The 27,156-nt window shown below is 40.5% G+C and overlaps 4 protein-coding genes across 6 annotated transcripts; 2 read left to right on the top strand and 2 right to left on the bottom strand.

The window, feature by feature from the left end:
• The first annotated feature begins 49 nt into the window (after window positions 1-49).
• Window positions 50-4,991, top strand: gnpnat1 (glucosamine-phosphate N-acetyltransferase 1). 3 transcript variants are annotated; one of them, XM_064321325.1, is made up of 7 exons: window positions 134-204; window positions 1,449-1,524; window positions 1,701-1,864; window positions 1,985-2,047; window positions 2,193-2,320; window positions 2,429-2,490; window positions 2,812-4,991. In XM_064321325.1, exons 3-7 carry the CDS (start codon window positions 1,711-1,713, stop codon window positions 2,957-2,959), a joined length of 555 nt encoding a protein of 184 aa, XP_064177395.1. In that variant the 5' UTR covers window positions 134-204; window positions 1,449-1,524; window positions 1,701-1,710; the 3' UTR covers window positions 2,960-4,991. The 3 variants fall into 3 exon arrangements, with proteins under 3 accessions (XP_064177378.1, XP_064177395.1, XP_064177386.1); XM_064321308.1 differs by lacking the exon at window positions 1,449-1,524 and having other exon boundaries at window positions 50-204; XM_064321316.1 differs by lacking the exon at window positions 134-204.
• Window positions 4,992-5,062: 71 nt separating this feature from the next.
• Window positions 5,063-13,036, bottom strand: styx (serine/threonine/tyrosine interacting protein). The gene is made up of 11 exons (XM_064321292.1): window positions 12,807-13,036; window positions 12,060-12,092; window positions 9,747-9,800; window positions 9,523-9,620; window positions 9,274-9,334; window positions 9,146-9,182; window positions 8,836-8,875; window positions 8,575-8,625; window positions 8,134-8,206; window positions 7,145-7,238; window positions 5,063-6,917 (listed from the first exon to the last, which is right to left on the bottom strand). The coding sequence occupies exons 1-11, from the start codon at window positions 12,864-12,866 to the stop codon at window positions 6,844-6,846; spliced, it is 675 nt and encodes a 224-aa protein (XP_064177362.1). The 5' UTR covers window positions 12,867-13,036; the 3' UTR covers window positions 5,063-6,843.
• Window positions 13,037-14,215: 1,179 nt separating this feature from the next.
• psmc6 (proteasome 26S subunit, ATPase 6) lies at window positions 14,216-20,317 on the bottom strand. The gene is made up of 14 exons (XM_064321263.1): window positions 19,921-20,317; window positions 19,029-19,108; window positions 18,844-18,883; window positions 18,629-18,681; window positions 18,360-18,427; window positions 17,502-17,616; window positions 17,098-17,185; window positions 16,876-16,937; window positions 16,667-16,790; window positions 16,406-16,467; window positions 16,108-16,228; window positions 15,413-15,493; window positions 15,015-15,086; window positions 14,216-14,893 (listed from the first exon to the last, which is right to left on the bottom strand). Exons 1-14 carry the CDS (start codon window positions 20,003-20,005, stop codon window positions 14,775-14,777), a joined length of 1,170 nt encoding a protein of 389 aa, XP_064177333.1. The 5' UTR covers window positions 20,006-20,317; the 3' UTR covers window positions 14,216-14,774.
• Window positions 20,318-20,469: 152 nt separating this feature from the next.
• On the top strand, window positions 20,470-26,518 carry ero1a (endoplasmic reticulum oxidoreductase 1 alpha). The gene is made up of 16 exons (XM_064321219.1): window positions 20,470-20,845; window positions 21,302-21,421; window positions 21,517-21,600; window positions 21,692-21,730; window positions 21,815-21,891; window positions 22,396-22,469; window positions 22,671-22,791; window positions 23,117-23,160; window positions 23,344-23,355; window positions 23,473-23,499; window positions 23,660-23,752; window positions 23,863-24,109; window positions 24,385-24,454; window positions 24,699-24,785; window positions 25,151-25,287; window positions 25,398-26,518. Exons 1-16 carry the CDS (start codon window positions 20,744-20,746, stop codon window positions 25,456-25,458), a joined length of 1,395 nt encoding a protein of 464 aa, XP_064177289.1. The 5' UTR covers window positions 20,470-20,743; the 3' UTR covers window positions 25,459-26,518.
• Window positions 26,519-27,156: the final 638 nt, after the last annotated feature.

Raw genomic sequence — 27,156 nt, 5'->3', positions numbered from 1 at the left:
CATGGAATCTCGGTTGGAGCCCTTCTAACTGGTGACGTCCATGCACCGCGCCCCCTTTCTCTCTCGCATGTGCCACGTCATACAGAGGAGGAGGAGGAAGCCCTCCAGGCTGTTCTAGTTACTCTCAGTAGTTGCAGACCATTCAGGCAAGAATCACCGAATTGATATTGCTACAGACTTCAATTTCATCCCGTCGATGTCACCGTAAGTTCCGTCACGTTTTGCTTTCTGCGGCGTCAGTGAAAAACGCGTCGTGTGCAACCTATCGATAGCTGGCTAAAGACTTTGGTAGGCACAGGCTGGCTAGTCTAGCTGCTAAAAGGCTCTGATTTAACGTTAGCTAGCCAACCACAGCTGACCCTGTGAATGTTATCAAGAACAAAATCAGGAAGTGCCAGTCGTTTTATTGTTGTGTTAACCTTAAGTAGTTACATTAAAGTTGGCGATACGTGTTACTGTATGTTAACGTTAATACCTGCATGACAAGTCGCCTAACTATCTAACAGAAGAGTGTGCTAACGACATGACTGTAGGGTAGTTACATGGCGAGTGAAGCTTACAATTTACGACCATTATAAAATAATTTAGGCAGCTCGAAAACTAATCTAGTGAATAGCCGGTCACTCACATGAGACTGACTGTGTGTTGGTCGGTTGCCGGTTGGTGCTATGCTAACATAACACGTTAGATGTTAAGAAGCTTGCTAGCCTCCTGCATCTGTGGGGTATGGGTTTTCATATATTAACATTACTGTTGGTGACCACACATTAGCTTTTGCGTTGGCTGTCTCTAGGTAGTTGTCTGTAATTATAAAGTCAATACGAGGTAAGGCTAGCTGTTAAAAACAAAAAACTGTAAATGTATAAATGCTAAGCTTAGGTGAACACGTCTGCCATGATGAACCATCCGAAATGGAAAAGCCTAACACCTACTTCCTTTTAAATTTTAAATAGGCTAATTTAACAAACTGGCTAACCATAGACGTCACATTAAACAGCATGTTAAAGTAAAATCTAATAGCTAAGTTGTTAACAAACCAGTTTTACTCAGCTGCGTTGCTTGTTACTAAAATAACCATGAAACATTCGTGTCCATCACATTTTCGCAGCTCCGCTGTTAGTGCTTAGTCCGTTTGAGTGAAAGGTGCGCCTAGAAGTGAAATTAGCTGAACCAAAGTCCATGGGGAAACAATCCAGTGGTGTGATTGTGAAAGTTTTTCAAAACTGAAACAAGATCCAAAGGAAGTAGAAGTACGTATTTGCTGCTGACCTTCTGCCTGGTTGGTATCATGTAGCGAGAGCTACAGGTACGTGTCATCGAGTCAGTGTAAACTGACCTACTTGGTTAACCGTGGTTCTGGAGTGGTTGGACGCTATGCAGTGTCTCTAGGGATTTGCTGATTGGATGCACATAACCGCTACTGGTCAACTTTCGTTTTGATTGATTAGCTTCCTTTCCCAGTTCTGAGAGCGAGGGTGCTGGAAAAATTGGGAATTTGCGGACTTTTAGGACCAGAGCCCAGACGTATGTTAAACGTTTGGGCGCGTTCATAGGCAAGGTTTGGTACAAGGAATCCGGTTACTATCAAAAATTGTTGATCTAATTCAGATGTCCGTGTCAGTTTTGTAATAAAATCATCCTTAAATGATTCATTTTTTGTGCATTAATCAGTGCCCATGACCACGTGTGTCCATCTGCAGGGCCTGTGAGATGTTGCTGGACGAGACGCCGCTGTTTGACCCCTCACTGCTCCAGGAACTGGACTGGAGCAGCAACACCGTGCCTTTCTCTCCCCCCATATCCCCCTCACATCCGGGAGAAGGCCTGGTCCTCCGTCCCCTGCAAACGGCTGACTTTAACCGAGGTGCAGTAGCAGGGGCTGAAACCGCGGCTGTGTGATTCTACCCAACTTCATAAGATTTACCACTACAATGATTGATTGTTGGCTACATGCTTGTTGTCCCCCCCCCCATCCTTACTGCAGGATTCTACAAAGTCCTGTCTCAGCTTACAGTAGCAGGTGATGTCACACCTGAACAGTTTATCGGTAAGTAGTAACAAGATGTTTTGTAGAAGAGCGCAGATCAGGGAACAGATATAGAAAGACTTGAGTTACATAAAATTGTAAGAATATGCCATATAATTCATTTGTATACCCATTTTTGATGTAATTTTGTCCATGTTCTTTGTAGAGAATTTTGAGCACATGAAGAAGACTGGTGATTACTATGTTGTCGTCGTGGAGGACACAAACCTTGGGCAAATAGTTGCTACAGCAACACTGATCATCGAACACAAATTTATCCATGGCTGTGCCAAGGTACATTTTGGTCACTGCTGCTCAGCGCCATCTTGTGGTCATCACTGCAGCATGGCATCGATACTCATCTTTATTCTATTAAAAAAAAATTTTTTTTTTTTTTTACAGAGAGGGAGGGTGGAGGAAGTCGTGGTGAGCGACGTCTGTCGAGGAAAGCAGTTGGGGAAACTGTAAGTCTGACCCAGGCCAACCTTGCTCAGAATGTCTTGTATCGTTTACCTGAAGACCTAAACTACACTATACGTGGTCATCAGTGCTTTCCAAATATTCAGGTTATTTCCATGAGATGTCATCCAGTCTTACATGTGAAGTGTTGCTAACTGTGAAATTCTGTCACCATATTTTATTGACTGATGTGGATATATTTGTACAGAATGTGCTAGAAATGACGTTTTCTCAAGAGATGGCGGCAGTGTTTCCCTTTTATAACACTATCGCAGCCATTCGTCACAGCCAGTGAACTTTCACAGCTATTATTTCTTCAATTGCAGATTAGTGTCAGCGCTGACTCTTCTCAGCAAGAAATTGGATTGCTACAAAATAACACTGGAATGTGCACCCAACAACGTGGCGTTCTACAAGAAGTTTGGCTACTCCGCATCATCGGAGACCTACATGCAGTGCCGATTTTTTGATTAAGGTCTCGCTGCACCTGACAGTTGGATGGTACTGCAGTATCAACACCCGGGAATCCCTTATACCCCACCCCCCCCCCCACACCCCCATAACACAGCAAATGGGGCCTGTGGTGCAAATGGTACCTCACCTGTTTGAAGGTCCTTCAGTGAGTTCTTCACACACCTCAAAAGGAAGTAAAGTTAATAATCAGGAGAGAATGCTGTGTACAGTGAACACAATGTATAGGCTGTTACAGTCAATGGTACTTCAGGACCTGCACATAATATCCATGCCCATTTAAAATATGGGAGTAGCTAAAGCAGGTCAACGCTTCAACCTTCAAGCTCAAAAATCATGGGACTGGGGTCAAGGTGACTCACTTTGTTTACATAAACTGATGATGCTGTGCTTCATGATTTGACCGACAACAGGTTCAGATGTACACTGTTCACAATTGAAGGAATGCTGTATTTCTCAAGTTGGGAAGGTGATCAGCTGTGATACAAGCATCCCAGCCACCCTTTAGTGACTTAAAAGTGACTCATTGAACTGTGAATAACACTGTACAAATGTATAGGGCTTCTGATATTTAAATTATCATATGTTGATTATGTATTAACGTATAGCCTGTGTTATGCAGTCAACACTACAATCATCAAAATAGAATATAAATGCAGTGTAATTGGTAACTATAATGATAACACCATGGGCCTCATTTATGAAACATGTACGATCACATTTAATCGTAAACTGTAAGAACATTTCGGCATTCATCATTTTTTTCTCATCTGTATTTGTTCTTGGCTGTTTCCTTATGCTAATCACATGAACAGGATTGTGCATAATATGTACTAAGTCAGCATTCATCATCTCATAAACCAGGGATACGCACAAAAACAAAGTTCTGCACGTCATGAATCCCATATTGGTTTTTCTTATGAATATTTTTAAGAACAAAAGTTTTGTGAATGAGGCCCAATGTGTGCATACCCCAAGGAAGTTTCTAGAATTGTTTTTTTTTTTTTTTGTGCAATGGTATCATTTAATGTGATGTAAGTTACCACCCTCTCCTGAAAATCCCATTGCGCAGAAATGTTCTGGCATATTGACTGCCCACCATTTTTTAGGAGCCCCTTAGGATGGCAGGAAATATTTACACCGGAGTTTTACGACACACCAGGTGAATATTACTCAAAGGTGTACTCCCCTTCCATAAATTAACGCCAGTTAGAAGAAAAATGTATTTTCTATGGTTAACGGTTTTCATAATGTAAAAAGCCAAAGACTGAATGTGCATAGAGAAAATATTGGAGGAAACTGTACATTATAGATGTGAAAACACCAACAATACCTATTTTCTCATTTTGAACAATACTTTGGGGATGGTTTCAGTGGAGTGGTGGTATGGTATGTTAATCTTAAATTACTAGTAGTTATTTGTCATTAAGTATTTCAGCTAGGTAAAAATCCTGTATGTGGCAGAAGCTAAGCTAGGATTCTCCCATATCTATAAAAGCATGATAGGTGGTCACTTTCTTCCACAGCATTACCTACAGCTGCAAATACATCAGTGGTGTGGTGCAAATTCAGGGGTTTTACTCCATCCGAATACAGAACACCCCGTTGGGTTAGATAACCTGGTTCAATTAACCATCCCTTTCAAATGAATGTTCTACCTGATGGGTTGTTTAAGGGGGGGTGGGAGGGTGAATGTTTTTGGGGTTTTTTGGCCTTCTCAGGATATGCACATAATGGGATGTGGACAAACCTAATCAGTAAGTTGCAAATATGAGGAACTTTATCATGCATTTTCCCTGATTCAGGCTGGAAACAGCATGATATGCAATTGACATTTACTGTGTTTATAGAGTATAAGTATAGGAGTATAGGCGCTATATTTAATTTTAATAGTGTATTTAATTTCAGTAGTGAATTTAATATCAGAATTATATGCCTGGAGTTTTGGGAACTGGGGATAAGTCTATTTCATTATTTATTTTTTAAAAAAAGATCACTGTTGTAAAGTGCATATAAATTTATCTTTTGCAAACAACTGGATGTCTGTTGCTGTCTTCACTGAATTATAGTTGTGATGTTTAAGCAATGAAATTACAGAAAAATATCTAAAGCAAAAATCATTTATTTTTAATAAATATTTTTTAGTTTGGTTTACAGTCTCGCACCTATTATATACAATTCTTGCTGCAGACCAATGTTGGGGTTATTAAAAGAAAAACAACAAAAAAAAACCCTTGCTTTTATTCTGCCTCTAAATAGTGTGGCATTGCAATAATCTCACCCGCCCCAATGTATTCAACTACAGGGCAGACATTTTAAACTGGCGAGCAATTACAACCCACCATGGTGAACAGCTTTCCGTAGAATTAAAATGCATGCATGCGTGAAAACCTTCCAAAACGCCACTGCACTTCAGCACCAGTGAAAGATTATCCCCTCCCCCCATATGAGCCACACAATACTTCAGTTTGGCAACCATGTTATGTTCTAGTAATGGTATACCTTTCAGCTGAGCCTCTGCTTTGTCCCAGGTTATTCCCATGCTATTGAGCTTCACTCTGTTAAATGAGCAGAAACACTTGCCAAAACGGCCTGCACCCAGTAATAAAACACCACTTAAAAAAAAGAAACAAGCCAGCAAGGTCGTCGAAGAAAGCAATGGCACTGCACTGTTTAAATAGCCTCTACTTGCTTTATGTGGACAAATCTACATTTTAGGAGTATGAAACCCACTTCTTACAGGGCCACCTGTATGCCGGTGTCCCATCTCAATACGTGAGACTACAGTATTTCATTCTCACCTATCGGAATTTTTCAATTTATTTTTTTTTTTTTTTAAACAACAGTTAGAATGGAGACGATGTTGGAGGAAATCCTTTGGGGATTTATTTTGGGGCCATAGCAGGCACAGACCGTAGATGTACAGACAAATTGAGCCACAGAGGAGTCGGACGAAACAGGAGACCTGCACACGCGACAGTCCTTCGGAACAGGTTTCATACTCCTGACGTAGAACCGTACCTTTCTGCAGATGCAAAGCACAGGAGACGTGTTCTCGCCACTCTGACAAACGACCACCGTGCGCTCAGGATTTAACCCGCAATTTCTCAGTGTAATGGCAGATGTTTTATATAGCTAGCATCCTTACTGGTGCTCAAGACTCAGGAAGGAAAGGTTAAACCTAGTGGCAAGAAACTAAACACTTTGAAAAACTGGTTAGTGTTTCTCGTGTGAGCAAGAGCTTATTTATTCCCCCAGCAAGCATTTTCTTCCCCCACGTTCAATGAAGCGTCCCTCATGATAACTGACTATTTGACAAGGATCAACAATCACCTGCCAAATGGCCACAGCGCCAACCAACCCCTGCCCCCGCCCAAGGACGACAGCGACGGCACAGCCAGGTGTCACTGGCCTCTGAAGGGGTGGCCGCTCTCATGCGGTGTGTTTTTAGTCGTATTCTAGAACATTCCCCGGCCTCTCTGGCACCCCAAAATATACATCCTCAAACAATCCACCCAGAGCACTAACCTTCTGCCTCCTTCCCTTATACCATAAACTCCATCCTGCCCAAAAAAAAAAAAAAAATTCAAGTATCAAAAATGCATTATTGCAATACTGTCCCGCTGCAAATGCAAAATGCTTTAAATACTATAAAACTGCAAAAAAAGAAAGAAAAGGCCAAACAAAAATCAGTGCTATCAACTAAAAAAAAAAAAAGAAACAAAAAGCTTCACTTTTCAAATTTCTCCCCAGCCCCAGAGGTCTCAGACGTCAGGAGCAATCCCCCCCTCCCTCCCATTAGAAAAGTTTAAATATTTTATATTTTTTAGTTCCAATAAAAATGTAAAAATAAGTCCTTTGCAGTGAATGGCTCCTCTGTGCCAGCCCTATCCGTTCTGCGCCGCTGTGACCTGCATGCCCCCAAAGTCCTCGTCCTCCTCCAGCGTTCGCTTCAGGCTCCCTGCGTGAGCAAGGGAGGGAGAAGGGAGAGAGAGAGAGGGAGAGAGAGATGTAGGTGGGGGGGTTGAGAGAGGGTGTGAGAGAGAGAGAGAGAGAGAGCCCACAGTCAGACTGCAATGCCATGTTCCCAGGGGACACATTGTGAAGGCTCCAGTGAAGCCAGATTGTCAGGTGTCTCCACGCTCCCTAAAAAAGGATTCACCTTCCACGACACACCACCCGACTCACCTGGCATCCCAGCTTGCAAGGAGAAGGAACGGCCCAGCTGGATTGGCGACATCATCTTGATGGTAAGTTTGGCTAGGTAGATTGCTTCATACTCCTGTAAAGCACATGGAATCCCTCCTTACACAGCCTTTCGACCGAATGAAGTTCCATTCGTATAATCCTTATGTAAGCCCTCCACCACTCCTGAGAAACATTCGTTAACACTCGCTGCCTTTTCAGACAAAACGCTACCTTTTATTAAGGCTGGATTAAGCCTTTATAGAAGCAAACAGAAGCACATTCTGTGCTAAACTGCCATTTCTATTGATAAACACAGACTGTCATTGTGCTATGGTTGACAGCACCATGGCAAACCGACATAACATTGTGTGACCAGGGTCTGAGATGGAATAAGAAAGGAATACTAAACAATAAAGCAGCACTTAAAGGTCCTGTAATAATTTCAGAGAAATCTAATAAAGAAATCTAATAAAACTGCCTGACAGGAAGATGTTGCATTAACAAGCGTATCCCTGCATATGATGTTTTAGCCATTTGCACCGACATTATTCAGAGACCTTGAAAAGATTTTGCTGCGCTGGTAAAGCAATAAGACTGAAATATACAAATAAAGAGTGGGGTATAAACAGTTTTAGTAGAGAAACACTAGATATAATTAATGTTGTCTTCTAGTATTTTATGTAGCAATTAGACCCTTATCCATGCACCTTCAAGGGGATTGACATCGTAAAGCCAGATCTTAGGATTCCACAAGTGAATATTGTTATTCGGGGGAATCACATTAGGTCCATGAAGTGAAAAGAGCAGGAAAAGGCAACCAGCAAAATGAGATCAGATAAGACCAAATGTCATCTGTACCGATCTTTCTCCCCCTCTGGAATTCCCAGGAGTGCTCAGCATTAGGGGCTCTTCCTCCTGCTGCTTCACGTGAGGCGGTAATAGCGGTCTGAGTGAATTACCGAGGGGCTCCGGTAAGGGCCAGCTCTCACCTGCAGCTGATGCACGAAGCCCACGTTGGGATTGATGCAGAACCTCCTCTCCTGAACATGGCTGAACGCGTCCCTGTGGAGAAGCGTAGCACAGGCAGAACATGAAACGGCTGAGATCGGGCAACTGATTTAAAAAAAATTAAATATTAAAATATTCCTTATTTGTATTCCTTGTTTTACAGCCCCAATCACTGTCCAAGTTAGCTGTTTGGTCATTATATGTTTAATATTGTATAACAAGTTGTTCACAAAAATGTGTGAAAAATCAACTGGACTATTATGACTCCTGCATGACAAATATTTTACTTCTCTTCATAACTAAAAAGAGATTTCAAGAACCATGTTTCAAAGCAATAAACAGCAGAAAATGATCAAATAACTAAATAAATAAATATGTAATTAAATTTTTAAAAAAGAAAAGATAAAAAGGCTGACACTCACCTGTATTTTACACCAAATGTTTCCATAAGGTAGGCGATTACTAAGGCAGCACTAAGAAAAAAAAGAACTGGTTTGAGAAAGTGTCCGAATCTCAGAAAGAAACTTTCAATAAAAATACATTTGAATTTGTTTAATAGTGAAGTGCAGAGAGAAATGTTTGTAAAAAGTATCCAATAAATAAATGACTAATAAATGAAAAATCTGATTTAGTCAGTTCTGCTTACAGGAAATCAATCTCATACTTGCACAGGTGCGACTAACCTTCTGGATATTCCTGCATTTCCATGAACAAGTACCTTTCCTGCACAACAAAATAAAGATAGGAGAACATTCATACAGAGAAAGGTTGACAAATCAAGATCCCAAACCTTTCTGAATCATGCAAAAAAAGAAAGCATCAATATAACTATGTATTCAATGCGCCTTCACACAAAATATGGCTGAACATCCAGAGCAACTTCTATGTGGATTTAGTATTTATAGGCCCTGTAATTGTTCCATTACAGTACATACAGCTTTCTTTTTTCTGATGATAACTGCCCCCTCAAGTGTAATTGACAATTTTCAGTACCTCCAGACTGTAAACTTCCATCAATAAATTCTTTAGTCTAAAAAGAGAAAGGAGACAAATTATGACCACTACTACAACATTGTTACACCAAGACAGCACCAATCTCCAAAATGCGCATAGTAACTCACCATTGGGAAATACCTAATAATATTTTCCACAGGGTTGTCGGCAATATCTAAGACAAGGTATCTGAAATTGCAGAACAAAAATACGATCCATGAAGATGATTTTAACTCAATTCCCAAATACGACAGTTCACCAAGAAGAAAACTGAACAACCAGATCTACTCTAGATCACACGTCTCAGTGATACGCAATACGTCATATGGAATTACACAAAGAAACTATTCCTCTAAAACAATTCATGGTTGTCTCACCTAAATTTCAGTGGAAAATTTGGCTTTATGAAATTGGCTTCAATATCTTGTCTGACACAAACAATATGAGTAATTCCCTGCTTTTCAAGGGTGGGCAGCTGAAAAAAGAAAGAAATAATTTTGCATCATTCAGAATATGAAAAATGATCACATATTCAACAGGTTTTTTAAACCCATTTTAACACCCATTAGAACAACATGCTACTCATTAAGCATTAGCCTACCTTGCTCTTCATGGCAGCTGAATAAGGGCCTAAAAACAGGCCAGGTAAGATTTCCTGGAAAAAAAAAGTTTTTTTATTACAAAATAAATTAATACATAAAATTTAATCTAATTGGTTAATGTTGCTGCACTTCACACACTTGTCTATCTTATAGTTCATCCCCCTACTTTTAAAAAATAAAATGACTGCTTGTTAGCCATGTGCGCTACCATCTTATTTCTATTCTTATCAGCGGTATGTACAACATTCAGCCTTATTACTCTCAGTAATGTTATTTTTATATTTCTTTTTTCTCCAACTCTCCTTATAGCTTTATTCATCCACTGTGGACACTGTTTTTTCAACATACTTTTCCTTACCTTTGGAATGAATTTACATTGTGCATCAAGAATAACCCTTTTGAACCTGCCCCATTTTTCATTCAGTCTTGCAATCAATAAGTTGTGAACAATCTATATTACTTAAATTCACTCGTATCTTTGTAAAGTTGGCACACCTAAAATTTAAATTCTGGACTTAAGAGAAGGCCATCTTAATTTGCCAAAATACATCAAAACTAACTGCAGAATGATCACTTGTCCCAAGTGGCTCAACTACCTCTATGCTGCAAATTCTCTCAGGATCATTATAATGCACCAGATCCAGAACTGGTCTACCCTTTTCAGTCTCTAACCTCCCTGGCGGGCTACACACTGTACAAAACCCCCAATCACGTTCACGGACTACGCTGTCGACACCTCAAATAAATTATTCCCCAACTATCACCAAATCCTATTTCCTGGATGATGTGGCCATCTGGGTTCCCTGTGGCCCATCAGGCCTCCTACTCACAGGGTCAAGGGTTAGGTCCAATTCCTGCAAGGGCTGGAATCAGTTGGACACCACAACCTCTAGAGATACCGCCTCTGTGTGGTATGCACACGTACTACCTGACACCATATAATTAAATCAAGATTTGGAGAGCAAGCGCTCACTTGTCAACACCACTGCCATTATCATAACCGGCAAAATTTGCACATTTTTTAAATGGCAATCTTGGCAAGTGTTTTGAATAACTTCATTTTAGTCACATCACGGTACAAGCTGTTCCTTGGTAATATAGTTCAAACAAGGGACTTGAGTTACCAGCCACCAAAACTGGTTGGTTGGAATGTTGTAGGGGATAGAAATAGATCTTACATCCAGGAACCCAGATCTGCACCTAATGCTTTACAACATCGGCTCCATTGAGAGACACGCCAGTTAGCGTTAGTGCTAGAAAGAAGAGGGTCATACTCTGGTGAAAGCCACCCCACTGCCATTCTTGGATGCAGTGGGTCATTTCAGACATGAATATACACCAAATGCACATTTCTGCAGCTAGGCTCCACAGCATTGGGCCACACGGGAGGAATAAAAACTTCATATTTTGAGTCATGGTGCAAGTTTAATGCCACCCATATGGACCACCCACTAAGCAAGCCTGTATTGTCTGTGATCACTGCACTGTACTATTGTTGATTCCCATTATAAACAAAACTGAAACTGTCAGCCTAGTGTGAAACAGCTTGGTAGCAAGCTAGATAGATCCTTCAAACCTTTCTCAGTAATTTCTTCAGACATCACAAAAAGCTTATGAGACATCTAAATGCACATTTCCAGTGTCTTAGCTGTGTCCCTATTCTGAGTTTTGTGGGACAAACAGAAATTTCATGTAAGGCTCAGGGATCAGTGAACAAACAAACTGTTGTCCAGACTGTGCTAAATGAATCAGACAGAATCCTACAACAAGACATGTGTAATGTATCCCTAACGTACAGTTCATAATGCTGTCAATGGTGGGCATTCACACACGACCAGCCTCTGAGTTTAACAGCAAAACCCAAAGAAATCCTACCAAATACACATTTATAACTAATAACTCAATTATTGTCAGGTATTATGTAAAATATCCATTATGTTTAGTGCACTAAGTCCTACTGAGACATAAAGCGTAGTTACTAAAATTCTGTCATTAAGGCTTTTTCTAGACATGTCCCCTATCATTGCAAAACAGTTTTCTAGAAATAAGTACATCTATATGCTTAAAACATTATGTTCTATTGTGTTAAACTAAACGCTCAAAAATGGTATGATGTTACATTAACATGACATGATTTTACTGCTGTATTCAAATATCTAGTAGAGGGTAGTCAAATTAAGAGGTCACAGAATAAAAACTATCATGTGCCTTCCCCAGTTACAAACTGTAACTGCTGTAAAAGTAATTAAAGTAAAGGCACAATATGGTTAGTTTATCCCAAGCACGCGAGGCATTCCAGTCTATGCACATACCTGCATTTCTCGCCTCATTGGATACGCCCAGTCCTGTGAAATCAAGAAGTCTGCATTAGTTAATCATTACAAAGGTAGCCGTACCTGCGCACTGCCAACCAGTTGGATGCGCATAAAGCTTAAAATATGAAGCCACGGAGACTTAATGGATTAGCTACCCTGGAATGTTGCGAATGTATTGAGAAAAATGTAACAACCATTGCTAACACTGATATTTAACAAAAAAAGAGCAGTGTAGCCAACTACCAAGAAGCCAATCTCTTATTCAAAATCGTTTGCGGGTGGACGTTGATTACACGTCGATAGTGAAACAAGCACAAGCAAGAATGATGTACAAAAACATTAATTGGCGCTAAGTAGAGACAGCTACTTAGCGAACAAAACATCTAGCCAAATGTAACAACAGCGAGCTAGCTAAGATGCAACACCACATTAGCCATCTAGCTATCTAATCTGAATTAAAGCAGATTATACTTGCTTTAACATGTAGTTAGCTAGCGAAGTGGCTAAACCGCAAACTGCTAGCAAGCTCTCTAGCATTAGCTAAATGACACAGAGCATTGTTAGTAGTTAGCTGGCTGGCTAACACCTGACAACCGCTTCAAATCGGTTTCAGCATTTAACGACCCGTTTTGCTACACAACACCAGCTTCAAAAATACAACTAAACACATTTGCTTACTACCGGACGCAAGATATCTGATCAGTTTGCTAGCTCCTGCTAGCCTAACTAGTTTATGACATTTACCAGTTGGTCCTCCTTAGAGGCAGGTAGGGACGGGAAATTAAGCTTATTTTCCCCGTCCATAATGCGGTGTTTTCGGGCACCGGTGGCCCAACTCGCCACAGAAAAGTCGTACAATGCTGTTATTTGTTGTCGTAACTAGCTAACTGTAGTATCGTTGGAGTTTGTTTTGGAGCCCCACATGCATGTCCGCCATGATGCTCGCTACCAAGAGAGTCACGTGATCTGTCCCTACTTTCAAAGTTAGGGACCATCTCGTATGGCGGGTGATTCGTGTCAAACTTAAGAATAAGAGAACGAGAACCATAGAAATGTGAACGAAAACGTGAATAACGTTCCTTTTTTATTTCATTACACTGGGCCTTATCCACGAAACATGCATACGATCATATTTGATCGAAAACTGCCTGTAAGAACGTTTCCAAAAACATTTCGGCATTCATCTTTTTTTTTTGTTAATGTGTAATTGTTCATGGCTGGTTCCTTATGTAAACCGCACGAACAGGACTGCGCATAAAATTTACAAACATCCAGCAGTCTTCATGTCATGCACCTGGGATATGCACAAAAACAAAGTCTGCACATGTGCCATGAATCTCATATCTTTTTTTGTATACAAGTATATAATTAAATAAAAGTTTTGTGAATGAGGCCCATTGTGTGCTTCAGTTTTGTATGGCATGTTCAGCAGCAAATCCATCATTCGCTGCATTTAGCTTGCGTTTTCAAATGGGTTGTGTAAACTCATCCAAGTCTTACTTGAGTGAGCATACCTGATGAATGTTTGTCAAACCTATTGTTCTTTATGTTTGTAAGTATTTTTCATTTTGGCTCATAAAATTCACGGTTGTGTATTTTACAATTCGTATGCACATCATGTCACAGAAAATCTTAAAACAGCCTTTCTAAATGTGCTTTCTTTGGAAATGACTGCCTGTTGTCTGTCTGTACAATTTATTTTATTTTTTTATTTATTTAACCTTTATTTACCCAGGGTAGGTTCGCTGAGCACGGATGCTCTTTTTCAGCAACGCCCTGCTTTACACTCATACACATTCACACCTGGGAGCTGCCTAGTACAACCACAATCCTCTATTGTCGGCCACTGAGCAGCTCCACAAGTGATAGGTGATTGTTAAATTAAGGACAAAAATGGGATTCCAAGAAATTCTCTGGCTGCTAAAAAAAAAAAAAAAAAAAAAAACCCAGTAAATTATCCTCCAAATATCTAGTACGGTCTATTGTCATGAGCATACGTTTCATGCATCTGTGAACTCTTAATATCATTTCGCTCATCTCTGTGGCCATTTATAAAAATTAATATATTGACTGTCAATGCTGAAAACGATGACTATTTTTGAGTTTGCCAATATGATAAAACTTTCAGATTAGACACATGCATCAAAGATTGGTTATTTTACAGAAAGTTTTTAATGACTGTATTTTACATGGTACAAAGTCAACCAGGCATACAGCTTTCATATATTTTATAAGCGATAGATATAAATGCTTCATTGATGCACATTTCTTTTCTCCTAAAGTGGTAATAAATCACTGAAATACTTTCACTTCTGACAGTGTTTAATAGGAAACAAGACAGATCCAGGAACAATTGTAGTAAATGTATATTCAATCATTCTTGAGGTCAATTGATGGTTCAATATTACACTTGTGTAGAAATGGCAAAGAGTATCTTATAGTAGGACATTGAAATTGTACAATTACTCAAGACAGCCATATGTTTTTTTTTTCTCCAATGGACAGAATAGAACAAAGCTTTTCTTTTTTTTGCTACATACAAAAAAACACCGTAGCATAGCGTTATCCTCTAAAGTTAATGGATTCTACACTCTACACTTGTATATATATTTGTAATGGAGTACAGTACAGAAATGGCAAACTTTCCCATTTTTAAGCAGTTTGTCTTCTCTCTGGTGCACCCAAGATTCTTCTCGATGGTAAGGAACTTTGTTATACTGGCTTGTAGTCCAGTTTGGATTCCAGCTTCTTAGAATCTGCCACTTTGCGCACTGCCTTCATGAAATCTTCCTGAGTTACATACTCGTGATCAGCACGGATTGCAAACATGCCTGCAAAAGCAATTATGCAATTATGAAGGTTTGCATTAGCATTGCAGCGACTAAAGAGATCTGTGCACAGTTAGAACAGTGTCACTTGAAACATGGGTCGCAGAAAGATCATGGTTCTCACCTGCTTCAGTGCACACGTTTCTCAAATCGGCTCCATTGAAACCATCGGACAGCTTCACAATTGCTTCATAGTCTGCGAATAATCAAATATATACCAGGAATTACAAAAGAAAAATAGTGGAGCTTTATAACGATGTATAAAGCTCCACCAAAACATAAGTAGACAGAACAACCGAAAAATATATTTCCGGAAATCAAAACAAATATTGCGATTAAAATACCAGTCTAACCTTAAATTAATGTATTGCGGACAAACCACCTGTTAAATGACCTGTTAAAGTAAGATGGCAGGCATTCAGAGGTATTGTGCCTTAAAAATAATATAATTACAGCAAGAAAAGTCCCTGAGAACTCCCAGAGTCCCTCAGCAGGACTCAGCCCAAGTCTTCGCAAACTGACCTATTTCTCCATGCTTGGTAATGGGTCCAGAGTGGATCTTCAGGATGTCCAGGCGAGCTTGCTCATTCGGTAGCTCAATGTCTACAGGGAGGGAAGAGTCCGACAGAGTAAAGTTTGGTAACAAAAATCTTCAGAAACATTTTCTTAATAGATCTAGAGAAGTCTATGAGAAATAAACAGAGCTGTAAGTATATCAATTTCTCCAGGCAACAAGTACGGGTAAATTGCTATACATGCCACTCCTATTTTACGGGACTCATCGAGAACACGGTGGCTATAAAGTACCCAATAAAATCTAACATCCATAAAACACCAATACATTTCTAATTGCCTTTCTCTGGTTCTGCCATGTTGTATTTTCCAAAACGAAAAGGCACACTAGCAAAATCAAACCATTTCAAAAACCGACAATCCAATTTGAATAAAACATGATACACACAGATTTGTTCCATTTCAGATTTCTACATAAAAATACAGCCAGCACAAGCAATCAAATATCACTTACACAAACTATCAAAGGAAAAAAAAAATTTTCAAAGTTGAGGTTAAGCAGTGTAAAAATTTGGTGCACCACAGCATTTTGGATGATGTTGTACTAGTACATTTTGACCTGAAAATGCACATTTGATAAGCACATCACAGGCCTTGGACAACAGGACAGACTGAGCTGAAATATCAGCACAGTGGTAACGTACGGATCTTGCGGTCCAGCCTGCCTGGACGTAGTAAGGCAGGGTCCAGGGTGTCAGGCCGGTTTGTGGCCATGATCATCTTCACCCTATGCAGAGTATCAAACCCATCCATCTGGTTCAGAAGCTGGGGAAGAAATCGGATGGGACAAGGTCAAGGTCAAGGACAGCAGTGTTGCTCAACATCTAGAACAGCATTGGGTGCACATGCAATTTCATGAAGTTAAAATCGACAAGGAATAAAATGAACACCGAAAGAGTTCTATCGAATTATGTGTGAATAACAGCTGAATGTGAAGCTCACCTCCATCAGTGTCCTCTGAATCTCTCTATCAGCAGACGTTCCCTCAGAGAAACGACGGCCCCCTGAACAACAAGGCACAACATCAAAATGACAGCAGTGCCACCACTGATCATGTTGCTAAGCGATGCAGAGCTACAGCCCAGGATGCTAGCAGGGCACATGGTTTCGACACACAACTACAGACTGCACGTATCAGTGATTCCTGAATCCCTGGCTGTGGTGTCATCATGAGAGGGTTTCAGCGGGACGTTGGGTTCTTACCAATGGCATCAATCTCATCCATGAAGATTATGCAGGGCTGGTGATCCCTGGCATAGTTGAACATCTCCCTGATCAGCCTGGCACTTTCTCCAATGTACTTGTCCACAATGGAGCTGGACACCACCTGGGTCAGAAGGGCAGTGTTCAGAAACGGAGCTCCTTCGCGAGAGAACTCAGAAAACCATGATGTGGGAGACAGAGCAGCTCACCTTCAGGAAGTTGCAGTCAAGCTGACTGGCAACGGCTCTGGCCAACAGGGTCTTTCCAGTGCCTTAGAAGAAAGAAAAAATGTAAAGCTCCACCTCGTATAATCTAGTGCTTCAGCCCAAATGTGTGTGTGTGTGTGTGTGTGTGTGCGCGCGTCCATTAATGTGCGTAAAATTCCTTCCTTGCATCACAACCTCACAACAGAGAGAACATGTTGTAATCACCTGGTGGTCCATACAGCAAACAGCCCTTGGGTGGGATGATACCCACTCTCTGGAAGAGCTCTGGGTTTGTCAGGGGCAACTCGATCACCTGCAAGAACAGATACACTGTTAACATCCCACTGCAAATCATACTGCCCAAAAACTATCCAATTACCAGTCAAAAGAAACATATAAATGACAGCTCACCCAAACATTTTAAAAATCATCTGATTTCTTAAGGATTAGAAAAGACAAGTAGAAAAAAATGTTCTAATTTACGACCAATGAAACAAAATGAAAACACCTTAACACAAGCATGAGAGAAGATTATGCCAATCAATAACATTCACCTGCATGGTTGTAAAAAAAATCAGTAATTCACCCTTAATGACAAAACGGGCATGGGACAGGGGTTTATGATGTACCTCTCGCAGTTCACGGATCTGCTCTGACAAGCCCCCAATCTCTGAGTAAGAGACACTGCCTGGGTCTTCATGGGACATATTGTACACCAGGGGGTCCACCTCTCTGGGCAGGTACCTGTAAATAGCACACAATATGGTTCAGTTTTCACTGGTCAAAGAAAACTAGAAAAGGTGAAATGTCAAGTCTTTTGTCCCCATGCCATTTTTTGCCTGTGACCATATTCCCTGTAATTTTGAGGCAGAAGCAGAAAGAGGAGTAGAGTAGCACAGTTACGTATAAGTTTGTTTGTGTGGCAGTAAATAGAGGCACAGGACTATTTCTGTTGGTTGTCACTGCTCACTAAAACCGGGACGTTTTCCATTTATATTATCTTTCATTAAATTCAGCAATACTTTCATTCAAATCATTCATTTGTTCATGAGCATGCTTGTGCCATTGGGCATTTGTTGGGTACTTGCAGCCCTGGGACTCAATGGCTGAACCCGTGTTCAGCAGTTGTCTACGATCATGAAAATGCACTTTTTTGTACGTCGCTTTGGATAAAAGCGTCTGCCAAATGAATGTAATGTAATGTAATGTAATGTTAAGGGTATAACACTGCTGAAGTTCATGGCCGTGTCATCAGAGGAACATGGGTTCGTACATTGGCTAATGTTCCAATGAAGACCCATCTTCAGATCAACATCATCTGCTGCTATGTGTATAATGTGACTATGCATGACGTTAACACATGCAAGCCATGCCAGACACATTGGACAAGGTTACATCCACCATGTAATCAGAGCATGTAATGCTATATGTGACATATAGCAACCTGTTGCAGGGACTTCTTACGGGGGGGTGGGGGGGAATCTTACCTCATAATGGTAAGTGTTGTCATGTCCAGGGCAACTCTGGTGCCAGGCTTGAGTTTGGATTTATCCAGCTGAATTACAAGAAATAAGGTTTGACAAATGTTTCAAATTCAACATAGCTAAAAAAAAATAAATAAAGAGAGAGTACAATGAAACCAGCTGTATGTCTATACAATAAAACAAAGTTGCCAATTGTATAATATGGCATCACAGGCAGTAGACTGCAAGTCTGCAATATATGTACCAATACTGAAAATCCTGTTTGAACTTACTTGTCGACGGCAGCCAACAACATAACGTGGACCATTGGTTGCTTTAACAATAACTGCAATAAAATAAGAAATATTTAATGCAAAGCAAAACCACGTACAATTACTGATATTAAATCTTCAAAAACGATGTGAACACTTCCCTATAAATAAAAATAGCCGCATTAGGCACCATGACTTTGTTTACAAAAACATAATAATGCTGTTAATGAACTTACATTTCTCTTCTGTTAACTGTTTCAGCACTTCGCCGACAATCTACAAAGAAATGACAGAACAATACAACAATCAGCATAAGCACTTAATTCCACATTCGCACGACTTACATTATAAAGACCTGGATAAAGAACAACGGGAAATTTTACACTGCAGGTATATTTGTGAAATATGGAAATGCTCATACCTGTCCGACACTTTGCAAAGCTTTCAGGTCATTTTCGGATTTCTCGTATTGCTTTGTGAGTTCCTTTAGTTGTTCTCGCACTTAAAACAGAAAAAATAGAAACACAACGTTATCTCACTTAACAAGGTCATGGTACAACATAAGCTAGGCAGCTAGCCGGTCAGGCGATGCCCATGTAACTGCGGCAGCATTCTCAATAATCCATGGTTTCAATTTCCCACGACTGAAGGACCTCACAGTGAAGATAAATATAACCCAACTCATTGATATTATTATGGATAAAATATCCTTCCCTTCCAGTCATTCAGTATTTGTATTAGTGCCAATGGCATAGATAGCTGGCGATATTCAGTTCATTCAGCACAGTTACAAACACAAACAGTTAACTTAAATGAAATTATACTTGCGTCACGACGATAAAATAACAAACATTTGTTTTGACTGATATTAGCTTGCTCCCTAAACCGGTAGACTAATGATAACTATTTAGCAAGTACAGACGAAACACTAACGGTGATACTTGGGCTAGTATTAGCTAGCTAGCTAAGTAAAATAGCCAACCAACTAGCTAGCCTATCGAAAGTCGCATCAATTTAAAGAATGGCTAGCACGATCGATCTATCTTCCAGCACGATGACCCTACTCATTGCTGTTTATGCAGAAGCTACAAGCTAGCTTGCAATTTAAGTAAATAGTTGTTTTCTCTCAGCCCAAAAGACAGCATGACAACACACATTTTTCGGCAGCACATCAATGGATGGTCGGATGACAAAGCGACTTAGGCAGTTGGCTTGTTCATGTCACCATTTAACTGCAAAATAAGCAGTTGGGCGACACGATTCCTGAGGAAAATGTCAGTTTAAGCACATTTTATGACTAGCAGAATACATACGTTCTTTCAGACGCCCGTCAATTTCTTTGTGGTCAAGTAATTTCTTCCTGTAGTCCTGTAGGGCTTTCTCTCTGGGATCCGCCATGTTGCACTGCCTGACGGTTTCTCTTGGGTCCCGTGGAATTGTGGGAATTATTCGCGTGGTATTCTGGGTTACTGTGTGAATTCACTGCGATCCATTCTGCGCGGGTACTGCGCAGATAGTGATGCATTGATCTTGTAAATTATTGGAGAAATGTATGGTTCCTGATTTTACCCCTTCGTTAAAAAGAAAATAAAATAAAAATCTACGTCTCTGAGGATGCATGGATATTTAAGTAGTTAATTATTCAGAACTGTGTAATGTAATGTGTACACAACGGAATATAACCTAATAAAATAGTTAATAATTTAGAATTTTATCTAAATTTGAGCCTATTATCACTCTGCTTTCAAACACTGCTGTGAAAAATAAATGGTGTTATCAGAGAGTTCGTTTTCAGTGTAATGAAGAAACAATGAACAAGCGTTATGCATTCAAATCAATTCAAAACAGCTGCCAAGGGAGCAGTCACGTAATTCACGTATTCGAGTGAGTCAGTAGGAAGTAGCGTAATTTTCAGTATTCTGGTTCAATCGCTTCATGCGAGTGCTATCGTAATTTAAGGATATAGGCAACTGAGAAGTGACAGCGCTATGACTAGTTACTTTGTGACCACGTAGCCTAACACAAGTAGGAGAAACCCTAGAATCCGTGAATTTCAGCGAGTAGGCTACAACGCGTAGACTTCCGAAGGCTTTTATAGGGGAATTGTTGAAATAGCCGATTAGACAGAGGGCAGGTATGGAGTACACAGTTACGATGTTCCTTTTGCTGGGAATTCTTCCACTTCTTAATTCCATGAACTCAAGCTCGAGTTCTGCCGCACACAGGTGCTTCTGTCAGGTAAGTCAAAATTTCAGTGAACGTTACTATTACGACAGGTGAATTGTTCGAATGGTAAACAGTACCAATGCTAAACGATTGCAATGGTATTAATTATAATGCTTATAATTTGAATAGTAGGCTAACAGCAATATCATAAGGAACGATAGCTTAATAACCATCATCATCACCATCAACAACAACATAAGTAGCTATGTCCGTTGCGTATTGTTCTTATTCTTATTCTTATTCTTCTGCCTAGTTGGCTTTGCAGAGGTTAGGTCAGAATAGTGTTCACTGTGAACTGTGTTCTTGGCTAGAAATAGCTGTACAAAATAAGTATTGTACCTTACTGAACCTGTGTTCAGCAGTTGTCTATGACCATGAAATGCACTTTTTGTACGTCGCTTTGGATAAAAGCGTCTGCCAAGTAAATGTAATGTAATGTATTGAAAAAGTTGTCATGAACTTTCTAAGGTAACGGGACACTTGGATGACTGTACATGCGACGTGGAGAGCATCGATGCCTTCAACAATATTGAACTCTTTCCGAAACTTCAAAAGCTGCTGGAGTCCGATTATTTCAGGTTTTACAAGGTGGGGACATAATTTATTTCGCTCCTGTATAACACGTCTCATTTAGCCTTGTTACAGTAAGCAAAATAATGTTTACCCTTTGTCTTTTGTCCCAGGTGAATCTGAACAAACCCTGCCCGTTTTGGGAAGAAAACAGTCACTGTGGATCGAGAAATTGTGCCGTGAATCCATGCAAAGCAGTGAGTACCGTATGAGCACAAAAACGAGATTTGTTTCACTCAACATCTCACCTTCGTTTAAATAATTTAATTGTTTTTTGATGTCTAACAGAATGAGGTGCCGGAGGGGATCAAATCAAGCAGTTTCAAGGTACAACTGTTAAACCATTGTGACTTTAAAATAGTAATAAAAATGAATTAAATGTAATACAATTCACTGTAATTCTTTTTTCAGTATTCAGAGGAAGCCAGTAATGAACTACAGGAGTGTGAGAAGGCTGAAAAGCTGGGTTCTGTGGACAGCTCACTCAGGTGCTGTGCTGCTTATGTCTTTCACTGCACATGATCAATAGCGAGAAATACATCAGTAGCCTACAATAGTCTATACAAGTGAAATACGGTACTATAGTTATAAACACGGTTTGTTGCCTTGTTATTACATTTTAAACATTTATTTGTACCACTCTTGACTAATTTCCGTACTCAATGCAGTGTAAATATACAGGCAGTGAAATTTCTCCACTGCGCTGTTACCCCCTTTGACCAGTTCTGTAAAAAGGTTTGCACATTGTTGGCTATCGTAATTCACGGTACATCGTCAACAACAATTTATAGTAGGAATACGTAAGCTTGCAGCACTTTGTTGACTAAGACAAAGTGTAGCATCTTTTTTTACTCTGAAGAGGGTGATTATTGGGCTCGCGTTAAACTTTCTCTGTTATTAAAAGTCTTATTGTGGCCTAATACCTCAGTGAGTTTTCAACAAAAGCAAGTACTTTCCTGAGCATACCTGACAGAGGCTCTCGCACTGTGTAGTGAGGAGACTCGCCGGGCCCTATTGGACTGGAACAGACACGATGATGTGGAAGATCGCTTCTGCGTCGTGGACGGTGAGATTTCTAACGAAATTCATTCGCACGATTTTACCCACCCCACCCGGTTCATTGCGCAGATCAGAACACATCTCTGCACTGTCGTGGATGGGTTGCGTGAAAAAAATGCTCAGTTTTGGCTTGGTAACCATGCAGAAAGATGACGGATTCACTTTCAATGCTGTCGACCCCATATGACCCCATCTGTGTTTCCCTCAGACGAGGAGTCACCTGATTCCCAGTATGTGGATCTGCTGCTGAATCCCGAGCGTTTCACTGGATATAAGGGGACTGAAGCCTGGCAGATTTGGAACAGCATCTATGAAGAAAATTGCTTCAAGTAAGTCTGCTCTGTCAGAGCTCTGACGGTTACTTTTTGGGGAGCGGGAGAAAGTGTTGCCGTGAGGTCTTATTTGCCTCTCATGCACGTGTTTATTTCCTCTGCTTATTTGGTATGCTATACTGCCCTCTGCTTGCCAAGACATGTTTTGTCAGTGGCAGTCATTTTTTAAAGCAAAAAACCTCTGAGTAACTAGGAGTGTAAACGGGCAATTTCTTCTTTGAATAAACTGAATGTGTTTTTTTTTTTTTTTTTAAACCTGTCAGTTTTGTAGTGTGCGTTATGTTTATTTGCCATATGATTATGCTGTTTGCTTTTCTTTCAGGCCAAACACTGTTAAACGACCATTGAATCCTATGGAAAGATACAGTAAGTTGATAACATGATTTTGTCTGGAGTTAGTCTCAACTGCACCTGACTCTGTTCTGAAGTCAAATCATATTCATGTGAAGAATGCCAGTCCTAATGATATCTGGAAGTTGATAATGGTTATTTGTTTAATGTTTCACTTATCCTTTTTGTAATGATACATGTTTCATTTCTTTCCCTCAGGAGAAAAGGATGGTAAGATATGTTTTTTCATTGTGTTTTATTATGTTTTCAAATGTATATTTTTTCATTTTGAACTTTCTATTCTGTTGGATTTATTTCTCACCTCCACAAATGAACTCTTATTTTCAGGAAGGTCATTTTACAGATGGCTAGAAGGTGAGTATGAAGAGATGCTTCCCATCCTTACCTTGAAAGCTACCCTAGGCTGTTTACTGCCATTTTTGTATGATGTGCTGATGTTTAGACGTCATGGTGATGATGTGATGCACTGTGGAGAAGCAGCACAATCTGAACCCCGTGCCTCTGTGTCTCTTAGGCCAATGTGTGGAGAAAAGAGCTTTTTTCCGACTTGTCTCTGGGCTACATGCCAGTATCAGTGTCCATCTGAGTGCCAGGTACCTCTTGGATGGTGAGTGACACAGAGAAGGATCATTTCTATGAGATATACTCTATATTGAATTTTTTGTTTGTTTGTTTGTTTGTTATTTTTGCTCATGCTCTGGTGCTCTTGCCCCTTAGATAACTGGTTTGAGAGGAAGTGGGGTCACAACATCTCAGAGTTCCAGCAGCGTTTCGATGAAGAATTGACAAAAGGAGAGGGGCCAAAGAGGCTGAGAAACCTGTACTTCCTCTACCTGATTGAGCTGCGTGCACTGTCCAAAGTCCTGCCTTTCTTTAAACTTCCCTCCTTCCAGCTTTACACTGGCCAACCTTCCCAGGATCAGCGCAACAAAGAGCTGCTGTTAGAAGTCCTCCATGTGGCCAAGTGAGTGTAACTACAGGAAAAATGTTTCAAAACATGGCACTGTGTAACCTATGAAAAATGACAGTGCTTTTTCGTGTCTCCTAGTTGATGAGTAATATTTATAATGCCAGTAAGTTCAGCCAAAAACATTAAGAGGAAGGGCATTTCACATTTACGCTACCCAAATCCAGCAGCAATACTGATATTGACGTGGTATTGTACAATGACTGTAATATAATCAATTCAACTGCATCAATGAAAGGTTTCGGGTGCCTGACTCTAAAAACTCTCCGCAGGTCTTTCCCTTTGCACTTTGACGAGGCATCTCTGTTCACTGGAAATCTACAGGAAGCAGCCAAGCTGAAGGTAACTTACTGAATCCATATGGGGAGCACCTCAGAGCATACACACCATCTTCTGTAACAGTCTTTTAAAACTTTTTCTCTCTGAATGTCTCTCTCTCTCATTTATTTATTCATTTAATTGTATGTGGCTTTGGTAGTTTTACTTGCGTGTATGGGATATGGTTTATTAAAGGACAGAAGAAGTCAAAGTCTCTCTCTCTCTCTCTCTCTCCCTCTTTCTCTCCCTCTCCCCTGTCTGACATCAGGAGGATTTCAAGCTGACCTTCCGGAACATATCCAGGATCATGGACTGTGTTGGATGCTTTAAGTGCAGACTGTGGGGGAAACTGCAGGTTGGCACAGTGCCAGTTAATTCCCTTCTTCAGTACAGAAAATCACCAGCAGTAAAGCTGCTTTCTCCGCATTTATTCAAGCCATATGACACCGAATGTCCTTTCCAAAAGTCCTGAGAGGATTGGGCTCACCAAACCTGACATTTGGAGAAGACTTTTGATCACCAGGTTTTTTTGCAGGAATTTTAAGCCCGACTTTTATTTAGGAGAGGAGCTCAGTTTTGTAAATGTTAGTGAGCCATTGTTATGCTGGTCCAAGCAAATTGTAGTTTTAAGTTGGGTATTATATAGGATTGGGTGTCAACAGTGTTGCCGTTTCAGTGTGATTCTGATATGCCCCCCACCCCACCCCCCTGCCCTTCCAGACCCAGGGCCTGGGCACAGCGCTGAAGATCCTGTTCTCCGAGAGGCAGATTGAGGCCCTGCCCAAGTCCAGGAGCCCCAACCCCACTTTCCAGCTGACCCGGCAGGAAATCGTGGCTCTCTTCAACGCCTTTGGGAGGTACGACCGTTCCGACCAGCCGATGTCACAGGTGGACAGTCACGTGTTTTGGCTTTACCGAAACGGTCCGTATGAATGATCGGTTGTTTTTTTTTTTTCTTTTTTTTCAGAATCTCAACTAGCATCAGAGAACTGGAAAACTTCCGGTCGCTGCTGTCGAAGGTGCACTGAGGAGCGAGGCCTGCCGCTCTGACGTGCCACAGAAAAACTTTACTGACCCACACAGTACGAACACATGCTATTCCTACCCCTCCCACTCTGTTTTCTGCTGCTGTGAGTATACTGTCTGAAACTGCTGTCTGAAAAGTAGCTTAGAATATGACTGTTTTTTAAAGCAATATGCAGCGAGTTCTTAATAGCTACATATTTTGTCAGCTTGGTTGCCAGGTAGATGAAGCAGGGCTTAACCTGCCACATTTTAATAGTGGCTTTGCTGCCACTGCTAGTTTTAACTCAGGGGTGTCTAACTAAAGTCCGGGAGGGCTGGAGTGCTTGCAGGCTTTTGTGGCTTCCTTCTAATCAACAGCCAGTTTAGACCTTGGAAACAAGTCACATGGTTTCTTTAGCCAATCGGTTAAGAAATAAAATAAACCCTGAAGTGCAAAACCTGTAGGCACTCTAGCCTTCAGGACTAGGTCTAACACCTAGCCTATTCTGTCTGTACTGTATCTGAAAAATGACTGATGGTCTCAGTTAAAATTTATCAGGTGAAAAATTCAAAGGGGCAAAGTATGTCTAAGCCATTCTATCCCATTGCTGTGTATTATTTTGGGTGTTTTCTGCTGCATTTCACAGATCTTTTTTTTCCAAGTTAAAGATAATTTTTGCACCTTTTTAGATGACCACTATTGCACTAGTGCAGTCTTCCAAGTTTCATGTGTAATCAAGACTGTGTGAATGTGTACTGTGCCCAGGACCTAGCAATATTCTGCTGTCAACCGTGAAACCACTGTAGCTTTTATTGCACTATATTAATGGGAGCTCACAAAAATTTATTTATTTAAATTTGTACAAATGAAGTGTAAAGGTTATATTTGAATGGGTATGATCACAATCATTTTGTCTAGTTGATTAAAAGGACCAATCTCAATATTTGTACATTAAATAAGAACTTCCAATGCTTATAATATGTAATGCTAATTTCCTGAAATGTTCACAGTATGTATTGTGCTTGATCTTATGCATTTCTTTTATAATTTTTTTAAAAAATAAATCTGGTTTTGACTGCTCATTTCAAATGCTTGAATTCATACCTTTGTTTTCAGTGACATCGCTGAGGCTATAGAAGTATCCTAACAAAAAAGTCAATGACAGTGAGGAGGTGGGCGATTTAAAAAAAAAAAAAAAAAAATCAGCAAAACATTTTCCCATAAAACCCGATCGCCGAAAGGCCAATGCAGCAGCGGACTAGAGTAGGAAGATCGCAGTCGAACAGCTGTGTCCAAAACCTATGGACACTGAGCTCAATCAGATTCAACTGCCACAAATTCAATTGAATCCAGGAGTTCAGCCAAGAAAGAAAACACGTAATCTCTTCGACAAAGCTCTTCTTGTGAAGGCACGACTCTGGTATTTGCGAGATTTAAGTCCCGTCAATGGACTTAGCTGCTGCGAACAAGGTCAGCTCCATATTTTACTTCAGTCTCCTTGTATTTATTGGTGTTTGTGACTTTTATTTGCTTTGGAGGTGGTCTTAGGGGGATTTACACACGCATTAAATTTCAGCAAGGGGCTAGATTTCTTTTCCCTGGAGCAAAGAGGCGGAATTCCTCTGCTCCTGCGATTGGCTCTCGCAGCCATATCCACAAGGTAAACACCGTTTCATAATGCGACCCCTTGGTCTACTCGTGACCTCAGGTCCATGTCAGC

Source organism: Anguilla rostrata, chromosome 1 (genome assembly GCF_018555375.3).
Source record: "Anguilla rostrata isolate EN2019 chromosome 1, ASM1855537v3, whole genome shotgun sequence".
NCBI classification, from domain to species: domain Eukaryota; kingdom Metazoa; phylum Chordata; class Actinopteri; order Anguilliformes; family Anguillidae; genus Anguilla; species Anguilla rostrata.
The sequence above is the reverse complement of the archived record's forward strand: the minus strand, read 5'-3'. Positions and strand labels throughout refer to the sequence as shown.

Bases quoted from the DNA above. Each gene is read 5' to 3' on its own strand.
- gnpnat1 (XM_064321308.1), top strand. The intron at 2,048-2,192 runs GTAAGTAGTAAC...TGTTCTTTGTAG, and splicing joins CACACCTGAACAGTTTATCG to AGAATTTTGAGCACATGAAG. The intron at 2,491-2,811 runs GTAAGTCTGACC...CTTCAATTGCAG, and splicing joins GGAAAGCAGTTGGGGAAACT to ATTAGTGTCAGCGCTGACTC.
- styx (XM_064321292.1), bottom strand. From the start codon at position 12,866: ATGGACGGGGAAAATAAGCTTAATTTCCCGTCCCTACCTGCCTCTAAG. The intron at 9,801-12,059 runs GTATGTGCATAG...TTTTTTTTCCAG, and splicing joins CAATGAGGCGAGAAATGCAG to GAAATCTTACCTGGCCTGTT. The intron at 8,626-8,835 runs GTTAGTCGCACC...TTTTTTTCTTAG, and splicing joins AATGCAGGAATATCCAGAAG to TGCTGCCTTAGTAATCGCCT.
- psmc6 (XM_064321263.1), bottom strand. From the start codon at position 20,005: ATGGCGGATCCCAGAGAGAAAGCCCTACAGGACTACAGGAAGAAATTA. The intron at 18,884-19,028 runs GTATGAGCATTT...ATTTCTTTGTAG, and splicing joins CTTTGCAAAGTGTCGGACAG to ATTGTCGGCGAAGTGCTGAA. The intron at 18,428-18,628 runs GTAAGTTCAAAC...CTTGTAATTCAG, and splicing joins TTGTTGGCTGCCGTCGACAA to CTGGATAAATCCAAACTCAA.
- ero1a (XM_064321219.1), top strand. From the start codon at position 20,744: ATGGAGTACACAGTTACGATGTTCCTTTTGCTGGGAATTCTTCCACTT. The intron at 22,792-23,116 runs GTAAGTCTGCTC...CTTTTCTTTCAG, and splicing joins TATGAAGAAAATTGCTTCAA to GCCAAACACTGTTAAACGAC. The intron at 23,753-23,862 runs GTGAGTGACACA...CTTGCCCCTTAG, and splicing joins TGCCAGGTACCTCTTGGATG to ATAACTGGTTTGAGAGGAAG.